General features: G+C 42.4%; 6 protein-coding genes across 9 annotated transcripts; 5 read left to right on the plus strand and 1 right to left on the minus strand.

Annotated features, from left to right (window-relative positions):
- Positions 1-408: 408 nt before the first annotated feature.
- On the plus strand, positions 409-5,604 carry mcm5 (minichromosome maintenance complex component 5). Its single transcript, XM_072443486.1, has 16 exons — positions 409-648; positions 1,341-1,467; positions 1,553-1,681; positions 1,756-1,928; positions 2,457-2,612; positions 2,732-2,901; positions 2,982-3,153; positions 3,254-3,365; positions 3,528-3,671; positions 3,747-3,812; positions 3,885-4,061; positions 4,131-4,243; positions 4,325-4,453; positions 4,573-4,715; positions 4,789-4,916; positions 5,336-5,604. The coding sequence occupies exons 1-16, from the start codon at positions 476-478 to the stop codon at positions 5,435-5,437; spliced, it is 2,214 nt and encodes a 737-aa protein (XP_072299587.1). The 5' UTR covers positions 409-475; the 3' UTR covers positions 5,438-5,604.
- Positions 5,605-5,812: 208 nt separating this feature from the next.
- On the minus strand, positions 5,813-8,488 carry hmox1a (heme oxygenase 1a). Its single transcript, XM_072443488.1, has 6 exons — positions 8,382-8,488; positions 8,239-8,288; positions 7,953-8,064; positions 7,423-7,638; positions 6,625-6,897; positions 5,813-6,010 (listed from the first exon to the last, which is right to left on the minus strand). Exons 2-6 carry the CDS (start codon positions 8,286-8,288, stop codon positions 5,858-5,860), a joined length of 804 nt encoding a protein of 267 aa, XP_072299589.1. The 5' UTR covers positions 8,382-8,488; the 3' UTR covers positions 5,813-5,857.
- A 1,307-nt stretch (positions 8,489-9,795) lies between these two features.
- On the plus strand, positions 9,796-14,175 carry foxred2 (FAD-dependent oxidoreductase domain containing 2). Its single transcript, XM_072443487.1, has 9 exons — positions 9,796-10,004; positions 10,100-10,405; positions 10,505-10,756; positions 10,983-11,291; positions 11,438-11,604; positions 11,859-12,024; positions 12,946-13,169; positions 13,240-13,410; positions 13,710-14,175. The coding sequence occupies exons 1-9, from the start codon at positions 9,796-9,798 to the stop codon at positions 13,943-13,945; spliced, it is 2,040 nt and encodes a 679-aa protein (XP_072299588.1). The 3' UTR covers positions 13,946-14,175.
- Positions 14,176-14,622: 447 nt separating this feature from the next.
- On the plus strand, positions 14,623-17,581 carry ankrd54 (ankyrin repeat domain 54). Its single transcript, XM_072443495.1, has 8 exons — positions 14,623-15,198; positions 15,454-15,501; positions 15,573-15,671; positions 15,896-15,967; positions 16,317-16,364; positions 17,037-17,161; positions 17,258-17,365; positions 17,454-17,581. The coding sequence occupies exons 1-8, from the start codon at positions 14,805-14,807 to the stop codon at positions 17,526-17,528; spliced, it is 969 nt and encodes a 322-aa protein (XP_072299596.1). The 5' UTR covers positions 14,623-14,804; the 3' UTR covers positions 17,529-17,581.
- An 854-nt stretch (positions 17,582-18,435) lies between these two features.
- On the plus strand, positions 18,436-23,410 carry hmgxb4a (HMG box domain containing 4a). 4 transcript variants are annotated; one of them, XM_072443490.1, is made up of 13 exons: positions 18,436-18,527; positions 19,187-19,241; positions 19,327-19,463; positions 19,560-19,635; positions 20,305-20,862; positions 21,480-21,686; positions 21,761-21,936; positions 22,051-22,135; positions 22,208-22,272; positions 22,345-22,456; positions 22,604-22,764; positions 22,951-23,073; positions 23,156-23,410. In XM_072443490.1, exons 2-13 carry the CDS (start codon positions 19,220-19,222, stop codon positions 23,198-23,200), a joined length of 1,767 nt encoding a protein of 588 aa, XP_072299591.1. In that variant the 5' UTR covers positions 18,436-18,527; positions 19,187-19,219; the 3' UTR covers positions 23,201-23,410. The 4 variants fall into 4 exon arrangements, with proteins under 4 accessions (XP_072299591.1, XP_072299590.1, XP_072299593.1 ...); XM_072443489.1 differs by lacking the exon at positions 18,436-18,527 and having other exon boundaries at positions 19,172-19,241; XM_072443492.1 differs by lacking the exon at positions 18,436-18,527 and having other exon boundaries at positions 19,172-19,241; positions 22,345-22,441.
- A 641-nt stretch (positions 23,411-24,051) lies between these two features.
- On the plus strand, positions 24,052-27,307 carry LOC140358573 (GTPase IMAP family member 7). Its single transcript, XM_072443493.1, has 4 exons — positions 24,052-24,154; positions 24,415-24,554; positions 25,437-25,782; positions 26,821-27,307. The coding sequence occupies exons 1-4, from the start codon at positions 24,133-24,135 to the stop codon at positions 27,291-27,293; spliced, it is 981 nt and encodes a 326-aa protein (XP_072299594.1). The 5' UTR covers positions 24,052-24,132; the 3' UTR covers positions 27,294-27,307.
- Positions 27,308-27,641: the final 334 nt, after the last annotated feature.

Raw genomic sequence — 27,641 nt, forward strand, 5'->3', positions numbered from 1 at the left:
AGACTCTGTCGTAGTCCGTAAAAGAACTCCTTCCATTGCTTTGGTGTTACATTTACACACAAACATTTCATTGGGATAAGCTTTTGGTTTGGAAAGACCACGTGAAAACACAATACATCTACTTCCGTTACAGACTGTTTTGTGGAGGGCCTAATGCTCCTCCTACTTTTGTGTTTTTCGCGCCACGACTCCGTAACAAGCCCCACCTCCTCAAATACGCCCCTCCTTCACATAAACTTCTGACCAATAGAGAGAGGTTTGGTTTTCTTTAGCCAATAAACGTCGTGCTTAGAGGCGGGGTTTGGAGCTCCTCGCGGGAAACAGACCGGAAAAAGAAAAGACTTTGCCGCGAAACAGCCTCAGCCCCTCAGACGGACCCGTGTGTTGCTCCTGGTACTTTATTTTAAAGGAAAAACAACTCGTCCTCAGCCCCACTTTTCACCTCAATTAGGATTACCACAGGATCTGTTTGAAAATGTCCGGTTTTGACGATCCTGGAGTTTATTACAGTGACAACTTCGGCGGTGTAGATGGCCCCGGGGCGGATGAAGGCGGACAGAAAAGGGTTCATATCAAAAAGCGGTTCCGTGAGTTTCTCCGACAGTTCAGGGTTGGTACGGACCGAACCGGCTTCACGTACAAATACAGGTAAGTGCCAGCGTTATTGAGCAATGCACTAGATCCCGCGTGCACATGCAGGTCTCTGTGATGAAGGGGCCTAATGAGTGCAGGGAAATCCTTTGTGAATGATTTAACTAGATCATCTTTCACCATCCCTGATCTGTCTCTATCGCTATATATCTTTCTATGTATATCTATCTCTATATATCTATATCTGTCTTTCTATAAATGTATGTACAACAAAATAAAACTTATTTTGAGCTAACTAAAACTGGACACAGACTATATAAACATTGGTAATGAAGAATTGCGCAAACATCTGTGATCTACTGCACACAAGACTGTACTCCATTTACATTTTCTTGTACAGTATAGAGCAGACCTGGGCATTTGTGGCCCCAGGGGCAAGATGTGGCCCTCAGCATGTTTTAATCTGGCCCCTAGAAAGATTTTAGTTTGTGTTTGTCTGTAACATCTGTCTGCACTTGTATCCTTAATAAAGATGACATGAAATTAATTTAATAATAGATCCAATAGCCTATATTGACAGAAAAGTGATATTTTGTTTGATATTCCATTTTTTTCATTCATTTTTTCACACCAATGGTTGCGGGCCGGCCCTCCGCTGCTTGCCTGGATTTGAATATGGCCCTCGGAAGAAAATAATTGCCCACCCTTGGTCTAGAGAGTTTCTAATCATGTTTGATTTTGTTGCACAGAGATGAGCTGAAGCGCCACTACACTCTGGGGGAGTTCTGGGTCGAGGTGGAGATGGAGGACTTGGCCAGCTTTGACGAGGACCTGTCAGACGGTCTCTACAAACTTCCCACTGAGAACCTGCCTCTGGTCAGTGCCAGCACCTGCCTTTTGAATTGCACTGACGTTTGTATCTAGTGTTTTTAGTAGAAGAAACTTAATATGTGTTCTTCAGTTGGAGGAGGCCGCTCGGGAGGTGGCAGATGAAGTGACCCGCCCTCGTCCCATGGGAGAGGAGAACATACAGGACATCCAGGTCATGCTCAAGAGCGATGCCCACCACGCATCCATCCGAAACCTCAAGGTATTTACAAAATGACTGTGATTATTGCAGCAGGTTTTCCTTGGTCAGCACTAACGATTTTGCTTTTTGGTTAGTCTGAGCAGGTGTCCCGTTTGGTGAAGGTCCATGGCATCATCATTTCGGCCACACCAGTGAAGGCCAAAGCCACTAAAGTGTGTCTGCAGTGCCGCGGCTGTCGCGGTGTTATCAGTAACATCCCCCTGCCCCCGGGCCTGCAGGGCTACGCTCTGCCCCGCAAGTGTAACACGTAAGTCTGAACACACGCGCCAGACATGTTACCAGAGTGTCAGTGACGTATTGAGCCTTAGACATTATTATTTTAAATGGGAAAAGATGAAACAATCAGTTGTGACTTACCTGGTTTGCATCAGGTTCTTATTACATTCAACAGTTCAGACCAGGTCTACACCAGTTGTCTTTTGTAAAATGGGCATTGGAGCTGGTTCTCCTCAAATTAAAGGGGACAACATCCCAGTTTACAGAACTAAAGTTGAGGTTTTGGCTGATGTTATTTGATCCATATCCATAAATTTGAGTTCATTCAGGATAAACGGGTTTACAGCAGCCTCCGCAGGTCTCTTTGTGTAAGTTTGTGTTGGTGCATGGTGATGTTTGTTTTTAATTTGACACCAAACCTGAAACACAGGCGCAAACAGAATTGAAAGGAAAATGTTGCCTTTAAGACCTGTAGTAAGACTGAGTTGTCTAATTGTTTGCTACAAAAGTGTTTTTGCTCTCTGTAAAAATGTGACTCACTGTTTGATTGCCTCTTCAGGGAAAATGCAGGCAGAGTAAAGTGCCCTATGGACCCGTACTTCATCATCCCGGACCGCTGCGTGTGCGTGGACTTCCAGACACTACGACTGCAGGAGTCTCCAGACGCTGTGCCCCACGGAGAGATGCCCCGACACCTTCAGCTCTACTGTGACCGGTAAGGCCCACGACCCCCGTTAAGTTCATGCATCGTTCAACCTGCAACTTGTGCTCTTGTCTCCAGTAAAATATAGATTGCATCATTAAACTGGACTTATTTGAGCTCTCCGTTGTCAGATACCTGTGTGACAAAGTCGTGCCAGGAAACCGAGTGACCATCCAAGGAATCTACTCCATCAAGAAAATGGCTGCAGCTAAGTTCAAAGGCAAAGAGAAGGCTGCGGGGGTGGGCATCAGGGCGTCTTACCTGAGAGTGGTGGGCATCCAGGTGGACACTGAGGGCACAGGTACGATAAGGCGTCAAGGTTTTTCCATTAGAGTGCTGTAGAGGAGGATGTTACAGTGTTTTTGTTTTCGCTGTGGACAGGTCGTGGCGCTACTGGCTCCGTGTCGCCCCAAGAGGAGGAGGAGCTGAGGGCGCTGGCGAGTACCCCTGATGTGTACCACGCTCTGGCCCGGTCTTTGGCTCCCTCCATCTATGGTAGCGACGATCTGAAGAAGGCCATCACGTGTCTGCTGTTTGGCGGCTCCAGGAAAAGGTTAGAGATATTCATTGATGCCCTGTGCTTTTGTGAGAGTTGTAGTTGTAGCGATCGCAATATCAGGAAGGTCATTACAATTGCCTCTCTCCTTCTGTAGACTTCCAGACGGCCTGACCCGCAGAGGCGACATTAACCTGCTTATGTTGGGAGATCCTGGAACAGCCAAATCCCAGCTGCTGAAGTTTGTGGAGAGGTGTTCTCCTATTGGAGTAAGTCTTCCATCAGTCTTGGATCAATTATACTTGTACTTAATAGTTGTTTTAATGGAAGAATTCACTGTTGGGCAGAGAATTTCCCAGTCTGACCCCTGTCGTTTGGGCTTCATTAGTCTTTCTGTTGTTTTAATTGTCCCAAACCCTGTCTCTCCTCAGGTGTACACTTCTGGTAAAGGCAGCAGTGCAGCAGGTCTGACTGCCTCTGTTCTCAGGGACCCTCACACCAGAGGCTTCATCATGGAGGGAGGGGCCATGGTGCTGGCAGATGGGGGTGTGGTGTGCATTGACGAGTTTGACAAGGTACAATGTTGTTTTTCTTATGTTCTTTTTATATGTTGAAAAGCCTTCCTATAATGTGAATAATTTGTTCCTCAGATGAGAGAAGATGATAGAGTGGCCATCCATGAAGCCATGGAGCAACAGACCATCTCAATTGCCAAGGTATTCAATCACTCAGAACATTTTACCCATTTTTGTAGACTTTCTCAGGTTCTAATGTCTTATTTGTTTTAGGCTGGTATCACGACCACTCTGAACTCTCGCTGCTCGGTGCTGGCTGCTGCCAACTCGGTCTTTGGACGATGGGATGACACCAAAGGAGAAGACAATATTGACTTCATGCCCACCATCTTGTCTAGATTTGACATGATTTTTATCATCAAAGACCATCATGACCAACAAAGAGACATGGTCAGCTCAAGGAAAAAGAATGTCTTCACAAAGTGTTTTTTTTTTTTAAATTAATGATTTTGTTTCCAGACCTTGGCTCGTCACGTGATGAACGTCCACCTGAGCGCTCTGACACAGACTGAGGGCGTAGAGGGCGAGATCACCCTGGCCACTTTTAAGAAATACATTGCTTATGCCAGGACGTAAGTACCAGTGGTTAATGGCTCCAAATTATTCAAAAGAGATGAGCTAATTTTGTAATGCTCTATTTTGTGCCATTGCAGAAAATGTGGCCCTCGTTTGTCTGCGGCTGCTGCAGAGAAGCTGAAGAACAGATACGTAGTGATGAGGAGCGGAGCCAGAGAACATGAGCGTGAGAGTGACAAGAAGCCCTCAATCCCCATCACTGTCAGGTAAAGCCTCAAAACTTTCACTAATGGAATTCAATATATTTTTCACTTGTCAAACTGTAAATGGCTCAGCCTCTGAATCTAGACTTTTTCCCTGACCCGTGCATGTTTGTCTTTTACAGGCAGTTGGAGGCGGTTGTGCGCATCGCGGAGTCTCTTGCCAAGATGAAGCTGCAGGCGGTGGCAGGAGAAGAGGAGGTGGACGAGGCCCTTCGGCTGTTCCAGGTGTCCACTCTGGACGCCGCACTGTCGGGGAGTCTCTCAGGTGAAGGCTGGTCCTGTTCAGTTCAGGTTCCACTTTTAACATGTTTTATGACACTAAATGATCTACTGTGCAGGTGTGGAGGGGTTCACCAGTCTGGAGGACCAGGAGATGCTGTCCCGTATAGAGAAGCAGCTCAAGAGACGCTTTGCCATCGGCTCCCAGGTTTCTGAACACAGCATTGTACAGGACTTTACTAAACAGGTGAGTTGTAGAGAAACGTTTGTCGTCCTTGTGTAAAACTTTAAAACTCTTAATGTCTTTTATGGTAATAGATACAATTGTTTTTTGGAGCTTGTTGTGTCAAAACTAATGCTCATGGTTTTCTTTAGATGGCCACTTTTTAAATAGTTCTATAGATGGATAACAAGAATATACAAATTTGTCATGAATATATTGAGTAGTGAGGTATTACTTTTAAATATAAATGGGTAAGAATCAGACACATTAATTCTATTCATATTTGTGCAGAGTGAGACATTCTCCAGTTGTTTGTTGTTTATAATTGACCAAAAGATTATACATTTACTTGGGTTTTGCAGTCTGACGACAAAATTATTCAAATAATTTTAACCAAATATATCCTATTATCACCTTTTTTTAACGGTGTAAATCTTGTTCAGAAATACCCAGAGCACGCCATCTACAAAGTGCTGCACCTGATGCTGAGGAGAGGCGAGATGCAGCACCGGATGCAGAGGAAGATGCTCTACAGAGTCAAGTAGAACACGCCCTCAAACCCTGGTCATGTACATAGTTCTGATCTCTACTGCGCTTAATGTGATCCAACTCTGCATTCTTAAGCATAACTAACTAAAAAAGAATGTGTTGAATGATTTTGTATGAAAAAATGTTATTGATGCATATGTGGTAATAAAGTATATGAAACAATGTTTTTTTTTTTAATGAAAAACGAATATCTTCGACTTTTTATTCAGACTAACGACATTTACACAGGCAATATATTTTATTTTCTATCAGAAGCTAAGAAGTTAAGGAGTAGTAATAATATTTGCTATGGCTTTTTTCCATCCAATTGTTTGAATAGCATTTTGTCTTGAATCAAACGGTCAGAATAATTCAAAGCATTTAATACTGGGTCATAATATTTAAAGTGCATTGCGCAGAAATACGAGGGAATTGTCTCAAAAGTTGTACAGTCCAATGCCAACGGTGAGCAGTCCCACACACAGCCCCACAGTGAGCTGCACAGGGGAGGGCGTGGCACTCAGAGGTATTTTGGGCTTCTCTGCAGATTCAGCTGTCACACTCAGCATTTTCTGCAATTCATCAAAAACCTGGGAACAAGAATGATTTCTTTACAAAATGATAATATATGGAAGTAACATTTGGAAATATGTTAAACCATTTCACAGTATCATGTGTGGGGAAACAAGAATTTACATTATCCAAATATATTCATCTTCACATTCATATTTTAGCATAAGAATTAACTATTGATTACAATTCCGACTTAACTATTCTATACAGGGACCTTAACCAGTTTGGGTATTAATGTTTGACAAGAGTTAACCTTCAGACATCTATGGAAAGTGTTTAGTTCATGTTCGTTTACTTACACATTGACACATACACAAATTAAATCAGATAACCAAAAACACCTGATGTGTTTGTTAATTAGTTGTTTTTTAAAGTTCTGTGTTTGGAAGACAAAGTACTATTAATTTTAAAATGGCTCTTTCAATCTTTAACCTGTTCTTTCATTTTTGTCTTTGTCACTTTTTGTCAAATTTTTTGCATACATTTCCTTGTCAAAACATGGGGAGAGCAACCCAAAAAAACTCCGATTACTTGCACCAGATGTAACTGCAATAATCTGATGACTCCATAAATCAGATATTGATCAGATTTTTGGTGTGCATGTGAACATCAGCTGTGATTGGTGTCTAACCTGGATGTTGAAGTCAAAGGCATCCACAGCCTCTTGCAGCACCGCTCTCCTCTGCTCCTCCGACAGCTCGATGCTGTTCATTCTGCTCCGGTACAGCTGTTTGAAGCGGTTGGCACTGTTCACTCCGGGGAAGGAGAAGAACGAGAGGCCGTCCTTGCTTTCCAGCTCCATAGCCTTCTGTGCGAGCTTCCCCAGGACCTGACCACCCGAAAGGTCTCCCAAGTATCGCGTGTAGGCATGGGCCACCAGCAACTCTGGCTTCACCTTACCAATCTGGAAGAAGAGGCATCTTTAGCTTATGAAGACTTGTATGTTTTTTGATACAATGAATTGAACTGGGAAAATTGTATTCTCCTGTGTCCGATTTGGCCTTGTTCCATGCCGGTCCATTCATTGTAATTTATATCATTCAGAGTTTAAGATTCAAGTGAAATGTTGAAGAATTGGCACAGAGAGTGTACTTTCTGGTTGCTTTGAGATCAACCTAGGCATTGAATTTGGTGGGACATGGAAGGACAGACTTAGGAAATTTAAGGTCATAAATTAAAGCTGCATGATTGTTATTTTTGATCAATATCTTAACAAATTGGAATAGCATTAGGGGCCAACATATTTTACAACTCAAAAAGACAGTACAGCCGAAAAGTCTTGATATCTCTAAATTCTCTAAATAGGTGATAATTCCATGTGTTGACCCTTGTTCACCCAAACTTTCACTTCTCCTTTTGTGCAGGGTTCAACTAAGGACTGTTGCCACACTCGTCGCTTCATCACATGTAAAGCACATGCTTGTCTTGCCTCTCGTAGCCTCTGTGCATATCGGTGTGTGGCGGCCGGGACGATGACCCTGCTCCTCCACTGCGGGCCTAAGAAGAACTCCAGGTCCCTCTCCAGCGCCTCTGTGCGGTCCAGCTCCTGAGGGAAGTAGATCGGAGCCACGGCCGGATGAGAGGAGTTTCTGTCCAAAGCCTCCTCCAGGGCAGTGTAGATCTCATACAGAGAACACAGTAGAACCTGTGGTGCAAACATCAGTCACAGTTCAACATTCAAACAGTATTTCAGTATTTCTATTTCAATAAAAGTCCTGAAACAAACTGAAACAAACAAAAGCTTATGATAATTTGCCTTCCACTACACAATTGTGCGTCGTTTTGTGTTGCAAACCACTGTAGATTCAATAGTATAAACTTTGCAGATGCTACAAGACTAGTATGACCTTAACCTTTTTGTGTGACGCTGTTTTCATTTAAAAATAAAAGACTTTGAATCAGTGGAAACAGCTGAACACAAGGACTATGAATGAGAGCAGTTGAGGAGCCTGGTTTTACCTTGTACTGTGTCCGAGTGATCTGTCCCTTCTGGAAACTGGTCATAAACTGTGTGTTCTCCGCTCTCACGTGTGTCTCCTGAGTGGCTGCTTTAATCTGCTCAGACAGGTCACTGTAACATCGACAGACATGTTAGTTAATTTTATCATGTGCCACAATGGTCAGCGAGTTACATACACAGACTACCATTCCCACTTATTCATCTAGTATTGACTGGCATATAAAGGCATCACAATCACAACATAACTTGTCAAAGGGTACAAGCCAAAAAATCCACAGAAAGTACCTGCCAGAGTCCTGTAAGTCCACTTTTCTCGCACTTTTCAAGGGTTCCATCTGCCGAAATAACGTTTTTGATAAGTAATTTAATCAACACACAATGCTAATAATAACAGAAATAACTATACATCAATAAGGAATTCATGTCACCTTTGCCTGGTGTCTCTTCTCCGAGGGTGGGTGTTGGTGAGGATGCTAGTTGTGATTGAAGCTGTTCTGTTGTCTGGTTTTATAGCTTTAGATCAGGCTGCTGACCGGCTGGGGAAGTGGAACTGCTGACTTCAGTGACACAAAGGGCTACATACAACTAAACATGACAAAGCAAACCAGGGGAGGAAGCTCAAAGCATGACACAGCTATCAACAGTCAAATACTAGTCAGTGATTGTTTTGTTTTTTTACGTAGTTCATAATTGACTATAATACAAAAGACACAGTTGTGGGTGCAGATCTAGCTCTAACCATAACTTTCTGTGCTGGTGTAGTGACTGAATACATCAATAATGTAATGTCAATCTACTTTTAAGTGTCCAAAAAGCACTGGGCTATACACCAGTGGCGTCCAAATTATGGCCCAGGGGCATCATAAATTGGCCCATATTATTATTTAATTATTACCATTATAACCTCACTAACATCTTGGTGAAAACAGACCTGAGACACTCGGCCTGTTGCCCTCTGTTTGATCCATTGTTCAATATGATGCCCGTGATGGAACAAGTAACCGGTGCACATTATATATTTAATTATACTATTAAGTATTTCACTGTATACCCCGTTGACTCGTCACTTCCATAAAGACCTTCCATATCGCCCTGTCATTTTTTTTCTTCTAATTTTAAGCATCTTTGTTGAGTCGGGCCTACAGTTAGATATTGATTCCTCCAATGAATGGCAGGTCTTTGACATTGTCTTTTTGGAGTAAATATGATGTGGTGCATGACGTCAGCTCCATCTGCGTGGGACATGTGACTTTTCGGGGGCGGAGCTAATTGGGGGGCTACATAACAAATGTGAGCTTCTTATGTAGTGTCCGGTGTAGTGTGTTACATGTTTATACCAAACGCTTCTGCAAAGACCAGCAAACATGTAGCAGAGTTCATGGAGAGTTGTGCAAAAAGGACTCTCCGGTCACAACAGGTAAAGCTCTTCTTCCACATCACATCTGGTGCTTCAGAGCATCAGCTAGCTCCGCATCAGCAGCAATGCTACAGGCTAACTCTGAATATCACCACGATGCATGTGCTTTATGTCACAATACTTGTCTTTTAGCTAAAGCCTAATGTCTATGCCACAAACCATCGTTTATTAAACTGTTCTGTCCGGATGCTATAAGTCTCTTACACTGTCTTAAGTACTTTACATTTTCTTTTAGCTACACTAAAACATATGTGTACAGAACAGTGCTAAAAGTGCATAATAGTTTGGTTCAAATATATTCCAAATTGCATTATTGTGTTCTATTATTATCAAGTTGAGGCTTACAGTAATAAGCAAATACATGTTGATAGACTAATGTGTAATACCCTGAAATACTGCTCATGTTTACTGTGTTTACTCCAGGGATGGATCCAAACTCTGTGTATTTGCTGTGTGTCCTGGTGGGCTTCATCATATGCTCACCCCAGCAACACCCCAACAACACCCATCACCATGACTACTGTGTGCTGGGGGCAGGGCCGGCTGGACTGCAGATGGGACACTTCTTATCCAGAAACCAGAGGGACTACATCATACTGGAGAGGAACGCAGGCCCAGGGAGCTTCTTCAACAAGTAAGACACTGTTCTTTCATCATCTTTTGCGAATCTCATACAGCACCCATTCAGATTTGGCTTCCAACATGGTCCAATATATTTTTCCCCCATAGATATCCCAGACACAGAAAGCTGATAAGCATTAACAAGATCCACACAGGCAGTAATAACCGTGAGTTTAACCTGCGTCACGACTGGAACTCGCTGCTCAGTGATAAACCTGACCTGCTCTTCAGACGAGTGAGCAGTGAGTTCTACCCTGCAGCCGACGCTTTCCCACTGTACCTGTCCCTGTACGAGCGGGAGCTGGGGCTGAGGGTCCGATACGGGGTAGACATCGGACACATCAGAGCCTTTCCATCCGACAGTGGGAAGCAGTATGTCCTCACTGAAAAACATGGTTCTTCATATTTCTGCAGGTACTTTTTGAGTGGTTGTGTGGTTGTTAAGTAACTTTTGTCTGTTTTGATTGTGTAGTGCATGTTGTTACTAACTATAGTCTCTATTTTGTTACACAGAGTGCTGCTGTTAGCTACTGGTTTGTGGGTACCTCAAACTATTGAGTTTGTGGGCTCAGATCTGGTGGAGGGGTATGAGTCCATCTCTACGAACCCAGAGGACTACAGGAACCAGGCTGTTCTAATTCTGGGGAAGGGAAATGCTGCCTTTGAGACAGCTCAGAGCCTGTTGGGAAGGGCCAGTCGAGTTCACATGGTCAGCCGCAGCCCTGTCAGACTGGCCTGGCAAACACACTATGTAGGAGACTTAAGGTACCAGCAAAATAGCATCCATGCTTACAGCAAGAACGTTTTGCTATCCAATTCTGAGCTCTTTCAGATTATCTCTTTGGTTATTGGGAGTAATATGCTCAAAAAGTGTTGAAAATACCATTATTATTATTATTATTTTTTGCATAAATAATGTGTGTGTTTTTGTACAATATTGGGGTCTTATAGTTTGTAAATTTGTAAATGCAGCTTCCTGTGTTTTCTTTAGAGCTGTGAACAATGAGGTCCTGGACACTTATCAGTTGAAGTCCCTTGATGGGTTAGTGGAGACGCACCTTGAGGAGATTGCTATCACCAAACGAACTGTGGAAGGCAAACCGAGACGCAAACATGAAAGAAACAAGAAGGATAAGCTGTACCTGACGTTAAATAAGTTCATGCAGAATGGAAGCAGTAACTCTAACTCCAAAGCAGAGGAGCTATCTGGCTTTCACATCGACAACTTCTCCATGAGGAAACCTTACGACCGCGTGATTCGCTGCTTGGGTTTTAGATTCAACTTCAGTATATTCGACAGGTATTGCTCTAATATTCATATGCACGTTTAACTTAAGTACAAGTTGTAAGTACAATCCATGTGGCTCAGAAAAACTTAAGTAACTGGTTTCTACGTATATCTTTGAGGCTTTTGTACTTTTGTAAATTTTCAAATGCCCCTACTAGGACTGCGTGCCCACCCAACAGTGAGAATGCCAGGGGGAGGTTGCCTGCGGTGACAGCCTGGTATGAAGGGAAAAATACTCCTGGTTTGTTTGTGCTGGGAACGGCTGCCCACTCGAGAGACTATCGCACCTCTGCTGGAGGCTTTGTCCATGGCTTCAGGTACACAGGTACGCTTTCACACTTGTTGTCGACACTACACAAAATGTGGTCTTGTTAGTTTGGACTGGTGTGTGTTTTATGGTCCAAATACAAATACCTTACTGACTCGCATCCCATTCTTAGCAAAGTAATGAACAATATCTTATTCACATTTAGATGTGTTTCTGTATTCTGTATACGCTGGTGGTCGTATACAAATGTCGTCTTAGTATTTTACATGCACCATCTGTGTGTGACATTTAGTCCTATATTTTATCTCTAGTTCAAGCTGTACATCGTGTTCTTGAACATCGGTACCATGGACAACTGTGGCCCTCCACTAAATTGTTCAGCACACAGCTGCTGCCCTGGATCCTGAAGAGGGTCAACGAGGCCTCTGGACTGTACCAAATGGTCCAGGTGCTGAGTGACATTATACTTCTACATGGGTGAGTTCAATCAGAATCAGAATTACTTTTATTCATCCTTGAGGAGAAATGTCCTTTGTTGCAGACATGCAACCGCCCAGCAGAAGAAAATAGAAGTTATAAAAATACAGCCATATTTTCTTAAAATAAGTACAATATCAATAAAATAAATGAATACATTTTCACTTCAAAAAATATCCCCTCACCACATATCTACATATTTTCATGAACATGTACAGTTTTTACAAGTGAAGTGAACTTTATAGGAGCACCGAGTTCAGGAGTTTGATGCCACTGGGCAGGAATAACTTCCTGTGTGTCTCGGTGAAGCATCGTTGCAGTAACAGTCTCCAGTTGCTCTTGCAGCTCACCAGCACTTTGTGGAGCGAGTGAGAGGGAAAATCCAGATTAGTCATGATTTTGGACAGTTAGAAAGTCCAGCTCCTCCACAACATGTCCAGTGTTCTTATTAGTGTCCCTCATGCGCAGACTGCTGCCCCAGCTGACAACAGCGTTTGATCGTTGATTATAACTATGGGCCTTAGGAGGAGTACACCTTAGCAGAACTAAGATACACAGACTTTCCCACACTCCTGTCACTGTCGGGCAGTTTACCGGTACTTTCACTATTTTACCTTAAACATGGGTGTTTGTGGAGTACACAGAGAGAACCTGCAGTAGGCAGAGGTCATGGAGACACCAGTGTCCACAAGAACGAGGCTTCCCTCCTAGTATCTACATTCTGTATCTATTCTGTATCTGTATGTATTCTGTACATTAGGCATTCTGTATCTACCTCTGTATCTACCTGCGTTGCACCAATGAAATTTCCCCATGTGGGACAATAAAGGAATATCTTATCTTATCTTATCTCTTAGAGTTTATCTCTATCACTAAATATGTATAATACTGTTATTAACGTCTTTGCATTTTCATCCATAGCACTCACTGTACATACCTGGAGGAGTTTCCACTTCAAGCCTTGCCTCAATTTTCTTCGCTGTCTGGCCACAAAGTCACAAATGGACTAATAGTCCTTGTTATGCAATATGGTAAAAAGAAAATGGACTATTTAGGTCGTAATAGAGCTGAAACAGACTGGACCAGAGCTTGGAAATCCAACTTTCTTCATCCTGTTTTATACTACTATGACAGACTTCCTACTGGTGAGTGTTATAGTTAACTTGATTTGTCTTAACTCATAAGTCAGATGTAATATCTGTTCTACGTTGATAGAAGAAGAAATGAAGCTCCGACCACATGGCTGGCCCTTACCAAGGCCAAAGGCTGTTCATCACATGATAGAGGACTTCCTCACTGAATGGGATGCTCCTATATCTCACATCCAGCCACTGCAGCACTTCCTCGAACATTGTGTCCAGACTGATCTTAGACATTTTTATGCAGGTATGATCATGATCATCCTAAAATTGCCCATGTCTTGTTCGTCTAATTTTTTTATTTGGCACTCGGCACAATAAATGTACAAAATTATCATTGCTTTAAAATGTATGATGTACAGTGCAATTGGGGTAAACATTGACAACACAAACACATTTTAACCATTGAAAAACACATTACTTTAATAACTAGGCATCTAAAACCGTCAGCAGGAATCGCTGATACACATATGGCCAATGTCTCAAAAATGTCATATTACCATTTTAAATAATAAGCATGTTTTGTTTTGCTGTCTTTTGTTGCAGAAGCATGTTTTCGCCTGTCTTTGACTCATCGCCAGCCCCCGTTGTCTTGTCAGCATGAGTACCTGAGGGGGCAGGGGCTTTCCCAAAACGGACAGTTAGGACAAAAAGCCTACAACACAGTGGTGATGTCTCCTGGAAAAATTGAGGATAACCCACCACAGGACAACTTTAAGTTCTCCAATTATCTGACACAAGCTGGAATCCCCGTGTCATCAGGAATCCAACATGAACTGTGATTATTTTGTTTACTTTGAGCTGGCTGCTGCTTTCTCTTCTACCTCCAGCTCCAGAGTTAATAATTAACTGGAATAACTACACAACATCCTATCGCTGAGAAAGTAACACTCAATTCTTGGTAACGTTATAAACTCCAAAGTAGTTCAGTTAATTAATGTGTTCCCTGCTGACAATACCTGGTCATTTTTGTTAACTTGTGCATATCAGTGCATATCAGATGACACAAATGACAGGCGCTGTGCCTCCGCGTTGTACTATCAATTCAAAGTCCTCCTCATTTACTGTCCTTTTGAACAAAGCATACAGAGCAAAAAAAAACATTATTGCATATCGCTAAACGGTTATTGTTTTCCTTATTTTGTAAAAAAATAATAATAATAATAATCATCAACCCTTTGTGTTACTTTTACCTGTTGGTCTATTCCTATGTTAGGGAAACATGTATGAATTATAGTACTTTAAATTTAATCATGAACTGTGTATTATTTTCTACAAAAGTTGATATTATATTGAAAATATTGAAGGTGTAAGTTATGTTTTTAAAAAAAAGTAAATTACTTATTTGTTAAAGCACTGCCCATGCGTGGTTCATTCTTGTATTTCTCGCGCTGCCATTGGACAGTAGCAACGCAAAAACGAACACGCTCATTGGCTGAAACCTGTTACTAACTACAATAGGCGTGTCTTTTACTAGCTATCTAGAGAATGTGAGACGGGATGTTAGTGCTACACGAATAGCTTCAGTTATCAAGAAAATACAGAACAATAATGCGCTTTCTTCAAATCATTCCTCTGAAGTGGAAAACATCTAGAGAAACCACAGCGGTCTAAACACGTATGTTGTGATCGCGACAGACTATGGACGGGTGGAGCCCCATCGTCGCTGCTACTGTCTCTGACAACGACAGGTCCAGCTCGGAGGGGGAATACATGCTTGAGCCGGGAGCCGAAAACGAAGCGCGAAAGGCGAATGAAAGCGAGCAGCAGCACCGGGGCGCTGTAGATGTAATGGAGGACGGAGGGGCGGCTGTGGGACTCGGCTTGAGTGGAACAGGAGAGGGCAAACTGCTGCTGGGTCGAGTGGGACAGATGGACGAGAAAGAGCTGCGGTACTTGCACTTGTTGTGGCAGCCAGGCCGGGCAGAGGTGAGCTCTGGGGAGCAGAAGAAGCTCGGGAAGGTGCTGAGTGGCAAGTCCAAGAGGCACCATCGGGCAGTGCGCAGTCTGGCCCCCATTGGCAAAGATATTTATGGTAATGGCCATTGTGCTTTCACTAACGCTAGCAAATAGTACTTGAGAGTCAAATGTTAAGGTTTAACTTCATAATGAGATTACATTCCCATTTTGATGGAGTTTGATCATGAACAAATAGATTTCCTCTACCTCCCTGATTCTTTACTTTCACACACACTTGGATTGGGGCAAAAGCCAGTTCACTTTTTTCATTATATAATGATCTATAACTAGATATGATTTGCGTAAACTCAAACTTTGCATGTTTTTCTAGCTATGAAGAGATTGCGAGAAGCAGCCAACAGCAACGACATTGACACAGGTATGAGATCTGTGATCTGAAATACTGGTAACATCCTCTAAAGTTGTTTTATTGTTTCTGTGTTGGATCAGTCCGCAGGCTCCTGGAGGATGACATAGACCCATGTGCAGCCGATGACAAGGGAAGAACTGCACTCCATTTCTCTTCTTGTAATGGCAATGAAAGCATTGGTAAGTGAATGGCTACTGTTGTCACAGCCAGTGATAATAGATGCTGTGTAAACACACATGTGATGATATTCTTCAATAAAGCACTTTAATGTACAAAGTCAATGAGAATATCTGAGAGAACTTTATGTGGATAGAAATGTAATCATAACATCATTCAAACACACACGACAGGAGGTATAATATGATATGATCTGTTTTTGCTTTTCTTGTATTCTGTATTGTAGTGCAGTTGTTGCTGAGCTATGGTGCTGACCCCAACCAGCGAGACAGTTTAGGAAACACACCTCTACATTTGGGTAAGGAATCGTACTTACAATGTATGCTGTCCGTATTCACAATTTTGACTTGGGCATGGCATGTTGCCTTGCCTCCATTCTACTCTCCTTGTATTTATTAATGAAAAGAACTGGGTATAGATGGCCAGGCAAATTATTTACCTTAACAATGACGCTATACCATATATTTTAATTCTGTCCCCGTCTTTACACGTTTCATAATGTGGTGACAATATTGCACTATAATACTCAAAAGAAATCATTGTAACAAGAACTGCTATATCTACATTAGGCTTTAGTATGGAGGGGAAATTGGGGTTTTGGAGATGCTGATGTTTTCGTTCATTATCAATGTATATGTTTTTTGCAGCTGCCTGTACCAACCATGTGCCTGTAATCACCACACTGCTCAGAGGGGGTAAGAAACTCATGTCATGTCAAGTGGTAGACAACTGTCCATCCACCTACATTGTTTATAGCATTTTATCAATTAAAGGTGCACTACGCAGTTGTCCCCAATGAGGTGTTATGGCGTTGCCTGGAATCATTGTCAATGAACAGAATTAACATAGGAACTTGCTTTGGTCATTTGGTGCAACATAAAACGATGAACAAAGACGGCACCGAAACGCAGAGGCAGCCTTCAGCGGAGCCATCTTGCATTATATTCCACAGTATGGCATTAAACTTATCTACTATGTACTTATTCAATTACAGGCATATTATTGCCCCAAAAAAGCATTTTTATTAAATTATAGGACTGGTGGCATCACCTGGCGTCTCCATGGAGGTGTACGTTTAAGGTCATACAATGGACAATTTTAAGAAAACAAATAACATATTTACAGAGATGAGCAAATGGCGGACCCTCCAACAGAATTAGATTAGAAAGCTTGAGTCCACCTGCTTGAGAAATGACAATTCATACATTTCATACAAAGGTATTACTTTTTTACCTGAAATCTGCATCAACACATTTTTCAAAGTGATCAATTCATCAACTACATTATACTGCATATCATAATCTGTGAAACTCAACAAATTAATTGAACAAGCTTTAGTGTTTTTAATATAATTTTGTGTTTATCAGGCGCCCGTGTTGACGCCTTGGACCGAGCCGGCAGGACGCCTCTACATTTAGCTCGCTCCAAACTCAATATTTTACAAGAAGGAGATTCTCGCAGCCTTGAAAACCTAAGGGGAGAGGTCACTCAGGTAAAAAAGAAATACAATAGAACAAATAAAATAATCAGTTTAAAAACATGAACTTGCAGATTATATTTTTCTCTAAAATATTGTTTTTTCCCCCAGATTATTCAGATGTTAAGGGAATACCTTAATTTGATGGGTCAGAGTGAAGCAAAGGAGAGACTTGAACACATATCAACACAGCTGCAGCACACACGCACTAAAGAACAGGTTTGATGTTTGTCCGACTAAGATTTGTTCACTTTGAATTTGTATTCATGAATTACCCTAATATATAGTTTTTTTTTTATTTCCATAGGTTGATGAAGTGACTGATTTGTTGGCCAGTTTTACATCCCTCAGCTTACAAAAACAGAATTTGGGAGATAGGTAGAAAATACATGTGAAGGTTTGGTTTCTCAGTTTTTAAATACATATTTAAAGGTATTCATTGTGTGTAAATTAATATTTTATGTTGATCAGGTAAACCATTATGACCACTGACAGGCAAAGTCAATAACACAAGCAGTATTATATCTCCACCATGGTGGGATAAGATAAAATGATCTACTTAATATTGAAAATATAAAAAATTGATCCCAAAATGTGGCTAGAGTCCAATCATCTTAAACATTGCTGCAAAAGAAATTGATACACCACAACATGCTTTGACTGAAGGGAACCAATAGGGTTAAAGCTAATCGAATAGTTTCAAGACAAACAAACAGTACATTTCTTCTCTGTTTATCAGTAATCCCTTTTTAACTCTGTATTGCATAGGCTGTACATTGTATCTGCAAAGGTTCTTGAGTTTTTTTAATGGTTAAACAGGTTCTCACATGATATGTATGACTTTGTGTCTTATTGCCTTCTTATTTGTGCTGTATGTTAAGTGTGGAAATTGATATGTTTTTGTGCCTAACAAGGATATTTGAGACAATAAATCTGTATATTTCAGTGTATATTGGTTGTGGTTGTTTTTAACTAGGTGCATGCTTGTAAATGTGTTCAATCCTAGATACTTGGGAATCTTTCAGGACTGATCTATAACCTATAAATCAAAGCTAAATGGGTGATAAAAACTAAACATTGGAGGATTGAGTGGGGATTAGCAATATGAATTAACAAATTCTGAGGGTAATTTAAAAACAAAATAAATGCATTATATTTCACATTGTAAAGCAACAAAAAACATGTTGAACCACTGACTTCAGAGGGATTATGATTATTATATTATTATGGTCCTCGCAGTCCGTTGTAGTCTTCTCTGCTCACTGATTGGCTGTTTTACCGAAGCTCCTCCCATCTGCAGGCGTGTATTGTTATCGATGAAAACAAAGATGGCGACTGGCTCTGCGTAAATTGGATTTTTTAAGGTAATAGAGCAGAATAACTAAATCCTTGCTTTCCTAAATGTCGTAGATTATTCCCTATACAACTGCAGTCAAAATGTAAAATAGCAGCAGTGTTGAATGCATGCAGGACAGGGCGCGTTCTTATCTTGTTTCATCCGAGGCCTGGTTAAGTGCAGAAGCCTCGGTGTAGCCTGCACCTCTGTGTCCGATCAGCAAAGGCCCTCCTGGGCTAAGCACACACAAGAGGCGATTATAGTGAAGTGCCAATGGTCTGAATGAACTGAGAGGGGGTGTGTTTGTGTAGATGTGCGCAAGAAGGCGGGAGATGCTTTACAATTACCTTTCTACAAATAATAGTTAACTTGTGAAAGGGAATTGTATGCGTTTTACAAGTGTAGTAATTTTCAACACTTTTGAGAGTGCTGAACACTGCAAACGCACCCTTGGTGTGCATAACGTGTAGAGTATGTATTCCTATTACTTTGGAGATTACCACATGTTAAAATGAGGGATTTTAGAAACATTCATCACATTCTATTGTGTAATATATTATTTATTTTGACCAAATACAAGTAAACTAATCTGAGATAGTTACATGCTAATTATGGCATTATTAAGTGTCAGCCAACTTCACAATTGCAAATCAGTTTATTTCCAAAGCTAACATGCATTTTCTCTTCAGCTGATAATTGTAGACCCTTTTGTGACATTAGCACACAACCAGGAGGACATGGCATTTGAAGAAATTAAAGGTAATATTTAGTCACTTTCGAAATATATTGTACATAAACACGAAAAACGTCAATATTGCTCATATGGCCCTGGTTTGTGTTTCAGATATGGGGATGGATGGTGATCGGGGGCTAGTCGCTGGGCGCAGTCAAAGAGAGAAAAGAAGGTCCTACAAAGATCTGCTGCGGGAAGAAGAAGAGATGGCAGCTGAAGTCCGTAAATCCTCCAAGAAACGTCCAAAGGTAAAAGTATTGTATCTTTCTAACTAAACATCTAATGTCACTGCAATTTTATCTTTATTTAAATTTATGAAATTAATAAATGCTGTTTACTCTTAGGATGCTGATTTGTTCATGATGGGGACTGACTCTCACAAGAAGAAGAAAAAGCACAGTGATGACTATTATTACAGAGGTAATACAGTACATTTACTCAAAAATGTTTTATATTTTACTTATATATTATTGAATATTTGAAATATTAAAGAGGTACAAGACCAGTGTTGGGAAGAATACTTTTTAAATGTATTTAGTTACAGAATTCTGAATAGCGGCATTCAAATGTTTTTGTAACGTTTTCTGATACATGGTCCAATCAGAGAACTGTATTCTGAATACTTTTACATTGAGTTGCGTTATATTATAGTGTAAAACAAAACATAAGATTAAAACAGCCATTCATCTGTAATTAGAGGAAAGAAGAATCACCCATTCACTCACCTGAAGAGTTTTTTTAATTTTTTCTTATTAACACTGTAATAATTTGAATCCTAAATTACACGATGAAGTACTACCTTGTATTACTTTGATTTTAGGAAAGTGACTGTATTCTGAATACCACTGAATGAAATGTACCGGAAAAACATTTACTCAAAATTAGTATTCTGAACTGGGGTTACCTCTGCTGGTACCTGTGTATTTAGTTACTTCCCAACACTCGACAAGATGTACATATATCTACTAAGTTACATTGTTTTATTTAATACACATCAATATCACATTAAATACTCAATATCAAAAGGAAAAATGTAGTTGCAGTCTATTATTGAAATACATTTAGTTCAGGCATCTTTGTCTTTGTTAGACTATGATGGCTCTGGACCTCCGCCCCACAAGAAGAAGCACAAGTCGGTGGACCGCTCCCCCACACTATCCCCCTCCTCAACCGACACAGCCATGGGTCTCCTCCAGGCCATCACCTCTCCTCTGGCGACCGGCTCAGACCCCAACCCGCACCTCCACAAGAAGCCCTCCTACCCCTCCTTCTCCTCCCACTCGTCCAAAGAGCGTAAACGTGAGGGCAGTGGTGGTGGAAGCAAGAGCAGCCACGTTTTCTCTCACTCCCGCCCTCCTTCCTCGTCCTCAAAAAAGCACTCCTCCTCTTCCTCAAAGTTGTCTCTCTTCCATGGAGGACTGCCCAAAGAAGAACCGCTGACACTACGGGAAGCAGACGGCCTCAAGATGAAGCTGATCATGTCACCTGAGAAAGAGGAGAGTGATGGCTTCATGTACACACAGCACTCTAAAGGAAGTGTGAAAAAGGAAAAAGACAAAGACAGGGGGCAGCAAGGAAAGTCAGCCAAAAAGAAGACGCAGAGTCGGGAGCCTCTGCCAGTGGTGGGCAAAGAGGTGGAGGTTGAAGGTGAGAAAGACATTTGTATTTGGTTAGCTTTGGGGTGCATACATCCAAGTACCGTAATGTTGCTGATATCAGCACAGACTTACAGTATTTCTAAAGGCGCAAGGCTTTGTTTTTTCACATTTCACAGTTTAAAATCTTCTATATGAATGAAAAAGCAAGTCATTTTATTTTTGATATCTGGTTTCCGGTAATTGGTTCTGAACACAATTTTTTTTATTTTATTCATTGTACGCCACCATATGGATCTAGGCAAGGCAGAAGGCCGGTCCCTGAGGTCCTCAGAGTCCGAGATGGTTCATATCTACTGAAAGTGTTTTTCAGACTTCCTATAAGTGATCTGTTCTGTTCTTCTGTATCTACCTCTGTATCTACCTGCGTTGCACCAATGAAATTTCCCCATGTGGGACAATAAAGGAATATCTTATCTTATCTTATCTTATATGGCATTAACATGCCCGAGATGTACTTTGGTGCTAGGCCATGGAGAGACTTGTACACAAGCAGAGCTGCTTTAAAGTCTCTTCTCTGAGCCACAGGGAGCCAGTGCAGAGACCTGAGAACAGGACTAATGTGATCGTACTACACATTTTTTGTTTACATGTGAACTATGCTCTCAGGTCACTATGGAGGAGGGCTGGGGGACGACAGCTCTTCATCCGGAGGTGAGCTGGAGGCAGGCGAACTGGTGATCGACGATTCTTATAACACACATATGTCCAAGAAAAAGAAGAAGAGTAAGAAAAGCAAGAAGAAAAAGGACAAGGAGAAAGACAGAGATCGAGAGAAGAGCGGCAAGGACAAGAAGCACAGCAAAGGTTTTGGAGGTTAATGTCAATACAAATAATCACAAATACACTCTTTTTAAATAGTTTTAAATTTGGGATCTTCTTTCCGCCAGACGCATCAAGACACAGCCACTCTCACCCCACAGTCACCCATAGTGCCGTCGGACCCATGTATGCCATGAGCGCACCCCTCCCCCCGCACCACCACCAGGGCTCTGACGCAGTACCAGAGAAGAAGAAGAAGAAAGAGGAGAAGGATCGGGATAAGCATGACAAGAACAAAGACAAGGTGCGATCAGAAGATTTATACTGTACAATTATTCCCGCCCCCGATTGAAGTGAGGCCAACCCCACCAGTACATGTTTTCTTTCTTTGTATTTTATATATTTGTTTTTCTCCTAGCCTAAGAAAAAGACCACAACTACTGCTTATCAAGTGTTTTGTAAAGAATACAGAGTAAACATCAATGCAGAACAGCCAGGATTAGGTAAGTTATAGAAGAATATTTAAGGCAAAATGGAATTCGCTTATTATTTGACCATATTTTGTGTGCTGTTAGTTTTTGGTGAACTGAGTAAGAGGTTGGCAGAAGTGTGGAAAGCAATGCCGGAGAAGGACAAACTGGTGAGTCTTTGTTCATGTTTACATTATTATCAATGCTTACAAAAATGACATAAATATATGGTTTGTGTCCAGGTTTGGAGGCAGAAAGCTCAGCACCTGCAGCACAAACAGAACAAAGCTGAGGCCACAACAGTCAAACACAAAGGCTCGGCGGATGGCAAAGGCAAAGGTCGGCTCATAAAAGGTGTACTTGGAAACGCATGTTGAATAACTCTCTTTATTTTTTTGTCATAGATTAAGTTGCAATGCTAACTGCACTGTAAGGCCACAGGGGATGGCACTGTACACTGCAGTTGTGTGTCTAACCCAGTTCTGTTTGTGTTTACGATAGGGAGTGGAGGCTCTGTGGGTATGGCATCCCCTCACAAAGCCCACAGCGTGTCCCTGTCTCCAGCCCGGGTTCCAGAGGTGGATCCCATTGACGCCGCGGCCCATCTGCAGCTGCTGGGCGAGTCTCTGTCTCTGATAGGACACAGGCTGCAGGAGACAGAGGTCTGTATGAGCAACATTTTTTCCATTGCTCTAAAAATAATGTAAATGACTCAATTTGATATATTTTGAATGGTCCTCAACATATCACAGGATGCTGAAACCCATGAATTGTTAAAAAAAAAATGATGGTAGCAAAATGTAACACTTTTTATGCATTTTGTGTTCATCTTCTGTTTTGTTTGATAGGGGATGGTGGCAGTGTCAGGGAGTCTGTCCGTGTTGTTGGACTCCATCTTGTGTGCACTTGGCCCTCTGACGTGTCTCACAGCACAGATCCCACAGTTAAATGGCTGTCCACGAAAAGTCCTGGTACGACGATGCGTCACATTTACTGTCACTGATTTATTTTCAGATCGATTTGATATTTAAAATGTATTTTGACTTTTTACAGTCAAATACATTGGACAACATTGCCTACATCATGCCTGGGCTCTGAGGGACGTATTTCCATGACCTGATGTCTGATAACCTGGACATTTCTTATCTGTAAATGTTTTTATTGACTGTATTATTTTAATTGGGAAAAAAATATTTTACACAAGCATTTTAGCTCCCCCTGTTTTTTAAAGTGGATGATGTATGAATAAGTGTGGATGAGGATTTGTCAAATAATAATGTATGATTTTATATTTTGTACTGAAAATGTTTAAGAAAGTCATGGCATCTTTCAAAAAAACACATTATTGGTTGTCTGTAGGTCAAATAGGCTGCCTATTGATGACCGAATGCAATAATCTTTTCTGGTTATAGGGCCTAATAAAATTCTAAATGCATTTTACTATGTAATAAATATTACCACAAATTGACTGTTGTCCTATGCCAGGTATAATTATAATTTGTTGAAATTTATATGTGTTAAGGTAATGTGGGTGGCGTGCCACATGTGTGTATAAGACTATAGTTACTGCCACACACACAACTGTTCTGTTTGTTTGCTTCCATTCATCTTCATCTTTGGCTTTTCGCCTATCTTCACTTTTTCATCTGATGCAGCCCATATAAATAAACAACATTTTTGTAAGCATGTAGGCTACATTCATAAAATGTACCTTAGTAGTTCCTTATTCATTTTGGATTGTCTCCTTAAATTCAACACAACTCTTCAGTTTCATGCGAACAGAATATGTTATGATGGCATGCAATCACATCCGTCTGTATGTAGAATGTTTTTATTTTCAAGTCAATGTGTGTAGACCTATATAATAATGTGTAATCTAGAATTAACCATTGGGACACGCGCACGTCCGGTGCTGCTGCGCCTCCTCCTCCTGAACAGCTGCTTCATGAGTGAAGTCACTGGACGAACAAGGAAGTGGTTCTATAAACATCACACTTCATCTGTCAAGAACTCAGCGTGGATCTCCGGGAATGTCTGCTCCTAGTCTGTCCGGTAGGATTTGAAAATAGTCTTTATTTGAAAAGAAATGTCTTGCTGGAGGCGTCAGACTGCGCGGATGTTTGAGAAATGTAGAGTCAACCACACCTACTTTGAAACTGTTTCCACTTCGTCCGTTTATTGTGATTCTCCTTTTATAACGTGTCTTTGGCCTTACAAACGTAGACTTAATGTTTGGCTGAGTTTCTGTTTGGTAATTACCACAGTTTGTTGTAGCCTATAACAAGAAATGCGCCTGACTCTTGTGCGCGCAGAGATCCGCCTGGTGGTGCTGGGCCGCTCCGGGGCCGGGAAGAGCGCCACCGTGAGGACCATCCTGGGCCTGCAGCAGGACAGCGCAGCTCTGCGTCACGACGAGTGCAGTAAACACACGGGCCAGGCGGCAGGCCGGCAGGTGAGACCCTGTCACAGGCTGCGGGCAGGCAGGTGAGACCCTGTCACAGGCTGCGGGCAGGCAGGTGAGACCCTGTCACAGGCTGCGGGCAGGCGAGACCCTGTCACAGGCTGCAGGCAGGTGAGACCCTGTCACAGGCTGCAGGCAGGTGAGACCCTGTCACAGGCTGCGGGCAGGCGAGACCCTGTCACAGGCTGCGGGCAGGCGAGACCCTGTCACAGGCTGCAGGCAGGTGAGACCCTGTCACAGGCTGCAGGCCGGCAGGTGAGACCCTGTCACAGGCTGCGGGCAGGCGAGACCCTGTCACAGGCTGCAGGCAGGCGAGACCCTGTCACAGGCTGCAGGCAGGTGAGACCCTCTCACAGGCTGCAGGCAGGTGAGACCCTCTCACAGGCTGCAGACAGGTGAGACCCTCTCACAGGCTGCAGGCAGGTGAGACCCTCTCACAGGCTGCAGACAGGTGAGACCCTCTCACAGGCTGCAGGCCGGCAGGTGAGACCCTGTCACAGGCTGCAGACAGGTGAGACCCTCTCACAGGCTGCAGACAGGTGAGACCCTCTCACAGGCTGCAGGGATATGTTTATAGGTCTACTTACTGAGCGCAGTTGAAGTGGTCTGAAGACAATATTAAAAGACAATAATAAAAGGAAGGACTGTAGACTAGTGATAGTTAAGAGGTCATTATAGTCGGCTTCTGACATTGCTAAATAATATAATTTCACAATTTATCATTTTGATTGCTATAATGAATGCATGGCTGTTTGGTAAGTGCACTCGCCTCATATTAAAAAAGTCCTGGGTTTGATTCCCTGACTAGATGTGCTCCTCATGATGCACATGTGTTTATAATAAAGCACTTGCCTTTACCTCTACCTTTACCAGGTGACTATAGTGTCCAGCAGTGACTGGTTTGGTTCTGGCTGCATCCCAGAAGACAGGAGACGACAGCTCTCTTCTCTGTTAGCTCTGTCCAGCCCTGGGCCCCACGTCTTCCTCCTGTGTGTCCCCCTGAACCAGCCGGCTGATGGAGAGGCCAAGGCAGTGGACGTTCTAGAGAAACTCTTGGGTCCGGCTGTGGTCCAAAACAACACCATGGTGATGTTCACCAACACAGAGGAGCTGGATCAGGAGGAGGGGCTGGAGGACTACCTCCTCACGTGGAGGAAAGACCTGACTGAGCTGGTGAGGAGGTGTGGGGACCGCTACCACACACTGGAGACACAGCCAGGTGGGTCTAAAATAATACAGTACTACTGCTGGGAAGTCTTCTAACCATATGTATATTATACATACACTGCCTGTCCAAAACAAAAGTCAGAGAAAAAAGGGGGCACAGGTGATAACATTTGCGTTTAGCTTTGATTACAGTGCATGTGTGCTGTGACATAGTTTCAAAAAGATTCTGCAATATTAAAAGTACGCATCCAGTGTTGCATTATCTTTCATCAACTCATCTTGTATTGATGATGTGCGAGAGTGACCACTGCATAAAGCCTTCTCCAGCTCATCCCAAAGACTTCACTTGGGCCCATATCTGTAGTAGATTAGTTTCTGCTTTTTTCTGCTTGATGACAATGGTTTGACTCTTCTCAAACACGCTGACATCTTTCCCATGACCATGGGATTTGTCTTTCCACATGGTTGTTTCAGAAATGAGAAATGTGAAGCTACTTAGTGCATCAGTCGGGTTTAAATACCGTGTTGCAGCTGAAAGACCTGCAGCAGTTCTCCAGCAGGAGGCTGGCAACTCCACATGGTAGTGCAGCAGTTAGTGCTTTCGCTTCACAGCAAGAAGGTCCTGAGATCGATTCGGTGCTTGGCCTTTCTGTGTGGTTTTCTGGGTAGTTTGCATGTTCGGGGAGTGTCTGCACAGGTTTCCTCCAGGGACTCAAGTTTCCCCAACTAAAAACATGTACAATAGTACATGTCTGCTGGTGTATGTGTGTGGGAGAGTGAATGCAGGACGACGGATGAAAATTAGCCCGTGGCTACAATACCTTGTATTTCAAGTATGTTCATTAACATACACTGTCCCGACCTGTCCGGTTTGCTTAGTTGAATCCAAGAGACAACTTTTTTTTGGACAGGCAGTGTGCATATATAAAGACTCCCCTGAAGATGAATCTCAATGAGAATATCCTGGTTAAATTAAGAATAAATCAGTAAATATAACAAAACCTGTTAAGATATTGAAAAGGCCATCTTTAAATGTTTAAGTCCATTCACATACTGAAAGTTTGAATTGGTTATTGAATTAAATGTCCAGGTAGAGCAGAGCCCGAAGAAGTCGTACAAGAGCTACTGGACAAAGTGGATGAAGTCGTGAAGGAGAGTGGGGCGGAGCACTTCAGCTGCCAACTGTACCAAGACACAGAGGAACAGATCCAGACAAGACAGAGGGAGATCATCAGACAGAGACAAGCAGATGGTGTTGACTCTGAAGACCTGGAGGGCGTGAGGCGGGAGGCAGAGAGCAGCATAGGAGACTTGGATCTGGATATAAATGCTCTGTTCCCATGCAGTGATATGCCTGTGTCTCCAGCTCGCTCCTTCTTGAGGGGGCTGTGGGAGATGCTGACCGGCTGGGTGTGGAAGCTGCCTAAGCTGGTGAGGGGAGAGGCCCTGCTGGGGGCTCTGGTCGGGCTCTTTGTCGGGGGACCAGTGGGCGGGGCGGTAGGGGCCACAGTTGGATCAGTGGCAACTGAAGTGGGCAGAAGGAAAACTCAGAAAACAAAATGAAATGCAAAATAAGAGGTTAAGGATAAGAAGTTTGGATCGGTTGCACCTTAATGTCACGTCACTGTTACTGAGCACCTCATCAGCTGTGGCCAAAGATGTAACTTACTTTTCTCTAATGCTTTTGTTTGCTGTAGTGTTAGGAGAATGTAACCCTGATGTGCCTCAATGAATCATCTGCTGTTCCAAATAACGTGACACAATAGGTGTCGTCAGCTTGGTGGATAAAACCCAATCAATGGTATTTCTGCATTTAAACATTGGCACACTAGCCTCTACAGTTGTATTTGCACTTTCTTTATGCTTTACTGCAGTGTTAAATACAGTACTTACTTTTGATAGACCTAAATG

This window comes from Eucyclogobius newberryi, unplaced genomic scaffold (genome assembly GCF_026437365.1).
Source record: "Eucyclogobius newberryi isolate DKJ021-1_F unplaced genomic scaffold, fEucNew1.0.hap1 SCAF_13, whole genome shotgun sequence".
Taxonomy (NCBI): Eukaryota; Metazoa; Chordata; class Actinopteri; order Gobiiformes; family Gobiidae; genus Eucyclogobius; species Eucyclogobius newberryi.